At 33.9% G+C, this 3,967-nt stretch overlaps 1 protein-coding gene across 1 annotated transcript in view; it reads right to left on the bottom strand.

The window, feature by feature from the left end:
* Window positions 1-3,967, bottom strand: part of LOC111471609 (sister chromatid cohesion protein PDS5 homolog A-like) — a 24,301-nt gene that overhangs the window by 8,211 nt on the left and 12,123 nt on the right. The window contains exons 13-21 of the mRNA XM_023117309.1: window positions 3,725-3,907; window positions 2,304-2,458; window positions 2,099-2,225; window positions 1,842-1,991; window positions 1,696-1,755; window positions 1,378-1,514; window positions 1,159-1,276; window positions 840-974; window positions 525-721 (exon numbers count right to left, since the gene is read on the bottom strand). Coding sequence (XP_022973077.1) covers window positions 525-721; window positions 840-974; window positions 1,159-1,276; window positions 1,378-1,514; window positions 1,696-1,755; window positions 1,842-1,991; window positions 2,099-2,225; window positions 2,304-2,458; window positions 3,725-3,907 — 1,262 coding nt within the window. The remainder of the gene's footprint in view (window positions 1-524; window positions 722-839; window positions 975-1,158; window positions 1,277-1,377; window positions 1,515-1,695; window positions 1,756-1,841; window positions 1,992-2,098; window positions 2,226-2,303; window positions 2,459-3,724; window positions 3,908-3,967) is intronic.

Raw genomic sequence — 3,967 nt, 5'->3', positions numbered from 1 at the left:
TTTTTTTTTTTTTTTTTTTTTTTTTTTTTTTTTTTTTTTTTTTTTTTTTTTTTTTTTTTTTTTTTTTTGAGAAAACAGATGACTACACCTTTACTTATAAAAGGCTATTTCCATATATATAAGCGTACCCCTAGCCCCTTCTCTGCAAAAGTTACATTGTCTTTGCTAACCTTTGAATCTACATTCTAGAACCTCTTGGAGGATTTTCTGGTTTGAGGTATTATTTGGCATAAGATTCTGCAATGAGATAGTTGTTGCTGTTTTATATGGGTCATTTGACTTGAAATGAATTATAGACTCTTCCAATGTAAGACTCTCTTCTCAAGAGATGCTGGACCAAATTATCCTTTTGGTCACTAGATGGTGCAGCCTTTCTAAGAGTTAATTGTCGCCTCCTGTCTGGCTTGAGAGGATACCTTTTACTCCCTATTTTTAACAGATGTTTCTACATTTTCTTTTCTAATATATATATATATATATATACCCCCAGAATAAATATAGGTGATATTGTGAGATAAACTTGCCTATATACTAGTTCATATGCTTCGACATCCTTGCATTCATCAACATCTGGGCATGAATGATGAGCAAGAGCATGGACCACGTATGGCACTAGATATTCCGGATAGGCTGGTGTTGAATTGGTTTCGGATTGCACTGACAGTTGTCGTGCTTTAGCTTGGTGATGCATTTGAATAATATCAGCCAGATTTTGTTTCTCCTGTTAATTCAAATAGTACATGATTAACAATAATTGAAATGCCAGCCATTGGAAGTGATGAGATGTGCATTTCTCTGATGAATGAAAAACCAGTTCCAATCAAGTCTAGAGTAAATACCTCATCGAACTCAAATGGATTGGAACCATTTATGTTAAATAAGAACGCACATGCATATTTTGCATCCAACATTCTGTCCTTTATGTATTGATGAACTTTGCTCAAGAATACTTTCCTAGCTTGAGGAAAAGTGATCTACAAGACAACAAAACATGCAAAAGCATCAATTATTAATCTTACATTCACAAATAAATCACTTCCTTAGTATGACAATGCCAAGAATAAGTTTCAATACTACTTGTATGAGATCAGAAATACATCAAGAAGTTAAAAGATAAAATATGTACAGTTCGAGAGCACAAACTTATTGTGGACTTGCCTCAGGTGTTTTTAAGGTTAAGTGAAAGGTACTAATTGGTATCTTATCATCCCATTGCTTAGATAGTCGAAGAATTGCCTTTGCAGATGCAAGTCTTAAATGGGCTTTATCAACTGAACTGTAAAACAGGAAAAAAGCCTCATACAATAAGTGCTTGTTATACACGATACTCCTGGACTGCAATGTGAATAAAAATTATTCTGATATTGATGTGACTACCTTGATTTGATATCTTTTGATATTTCTCCATGGGCAAGAATGTTACCAAGGATCTCTAGAAGAGTATTGATTCCAAGACGGAGGTGAGCATCCTTGACAGGTAAATAGCTCTTGACCAAGGTCTTAATGGAAAATATCTGTTTCTCAGGAAAAGTGAGTGGCGTAGTGAGAGAAAAAAAAAATCAAATATCGAAAGTTTATGTTGTGAAATGTTTAATGGAAATTGTTAATTATTTTCAATCACAAATGTGCTAGTGTGTGTGTGTGTGAGAGAGAGAGAGAGAGTGAGGGAGAAAGAAACAACCCAAAGTGATCCACCTTTAACAAGCAAGCCTCACTTCTATTCTCCCAAGAGGTTTTCGCATTATCTCCCACTTTCTGAAATAGAAACATTAGCAATCATAAATGTAATTAGCATCAAATCATACTCAAGAAACAACATAAACCCAATGATGGAAACTTACCGAATCACATCTGAGAATCTTGTTTATAATAAACTCTTCAATTTCCTTCTCTCTAGTTTCAAAAACAGGCATTGCAGTCTGAGCTATACATCCGAGAGACTGAAGTACAGCAGGCAAATGGGTCTTCTCCTCGAGCATATCCACAAGCCTCTACAATTTTTAAGAAGTTGTGAATTATGCAAGGACCATCAAGAAGTCATGAGAACATTCCTTCTAACAATGATTATTAGTTGGTACATGAAAATGCTGAAACAAACCTTGTACAGAACAGAAAGTGATTTTAGCCCATCGTCTTTTGTTATAGCAGCCAAAGCATGTACAGCATACTTCGCCTGTCTTCTAGTGCCTTCTAAGCAGAGCCGCTCTAATATAAGGTCTATGGAGCTGGAGATAAATAACAAGAAGATGGGTAATACAATATTCAATAACCACGTTCAAACAAAGCAAGTTCTTCAGCTATACCTTGATGAAACAGCCAATTGTTCGCGGATTGTACCACCAGCTTTGGCTAAAATGTGGAGGATTCCTTCTTTAATTATCTCGTCGTCATCTTTAAGAAAATTGATTAGCTCCTCCTCAAACCCACTGAATAACACAGGACTGAAGCGTGCAAGAATCTGAAAAAAAAAAATGTCCGGGAGAATTTTAATCATGACTTTATTTCGAGAGAAAAACAAATAACATATCATGGAGTTATATAGAAGGGACCAACAGGATGGACATCCCTTTGAGACATCTTAGAGGGGAAAAAAGAACAAAAAAATGAAAGATTATATAAGATTTGACCACGGATCACCATAATAATAATAAGTAAAAAAGAAATAAAAGTAATACTAAAATCTAATAATCTTTTAAGGGCTAAAAACAGCAAGAAATCAATTTTATCTCAAATCCTTTCTCAATTATCTAATTTGTCTTAAAAAGCAAGTTAGTTTCATTCAACCAAAGGATGGCACATTTTCAGAGGCCTCTATTTCAGTCAATCTTCTAAATATACATCCACAAAGTAGACAATTAAGTATCCCTCATACCCAACGGACATTGAACTGTGATAAGAAAATTGACTGTGAAATGGCCCTTTTTATACAAGGAACTAAACAAAAAAAATTAATAGAAGTTACAAAGAATACTAGAAGGAATGTTCTTTATCTGTCCATTACTTCCAACAGTTCTCACTATGGCAAAAAACCCAATCTTTTGTTTTTTAGTGATAAGATTACCAGGAGAGTACAAAGGGCGGGGAGATAGCACCACCAAGCCAAGGAGGTAACAAAAAAAGACTCCTCCCAATCAGCAAAGATAGAGAGAAGTTGTAATTACAAAATTATATAGAGAGGGAACACCATGTGGAAGCATAAACTTTAAAACACAGCTTATAGATCAAACCCCGCATCCCCTCCATCTTCTTTCTTATAAGATATACTAAGTGATATACTAAGTGCTAATGCCATAGAGAGGAACATGAGAACATACTAAGTGATACCACCACAACCATATGCCAAAAAAGAAAGAGTTCAATTGAAATAACTAATATTTCCAATAACCTTCTAAAACTTACAATCAACTAAAATAATTTGAAAGAAATCAAAGCTCGTGACATCATTTTGAATAAGCCTAGTATAGGAAACTAGGTAAGCTTAAGCATAATCTTGGACACATTGGAAGTACAAATACTTGTTCTTGCAGATAACTAAGCACAATCATTTAATTTGAAAGTATAAGTTCATAACATTATGTTTTAGTTGTACAAAAATTCTTGAAAGATTCATTATTTATATACAAAAGTCACCCAAAAGTAAATATAAGCACAGATTATTGTGCTAATATCACTGAGATCATACTTCAGATGCAAATTGAAAGATTAAGCCATGATAGGTTTTTACCACTAACATAGTCATAGAAGACTTTATGTCTTGCATGCTGCCAGAAGATTTTTGAATCTCCACTTCCTGAAGGATTTCCTTTGTATGTTCCTTGTTGAAAAGTAAATAGGAACACTTCACAGATAATGAGTTTAGAAAATCATACAAGCGGTGTTTCTCACCCAGAATTTTGAGCAACTCATCCTGAATGCATAAAAGTCAAAAAAAAAAAAAAAAAAAAAAAAAAAAAAAAAAAAAAAAAAA

The sequence above is a fragment of the Cucurbita maxima genome, unplaced genomic scaffold, assembly GCF_002738345.1.
Source record: "Cucurbita maxima cultivar Rimu unplaced genomic scaffold, Cmax_1.0 Cma_Scf00054, whole genome shotgun sequence".
NCBI lineage: Eukaryota > Viridiplantae > Streptophyta > Magnoliopsida > Cucurbitales > Cucurbitaceae > Cucurbita > Cucurbita maxima.
This window is presented reverse-complemented; position numbering and strand designations above follow the sequence as displayed.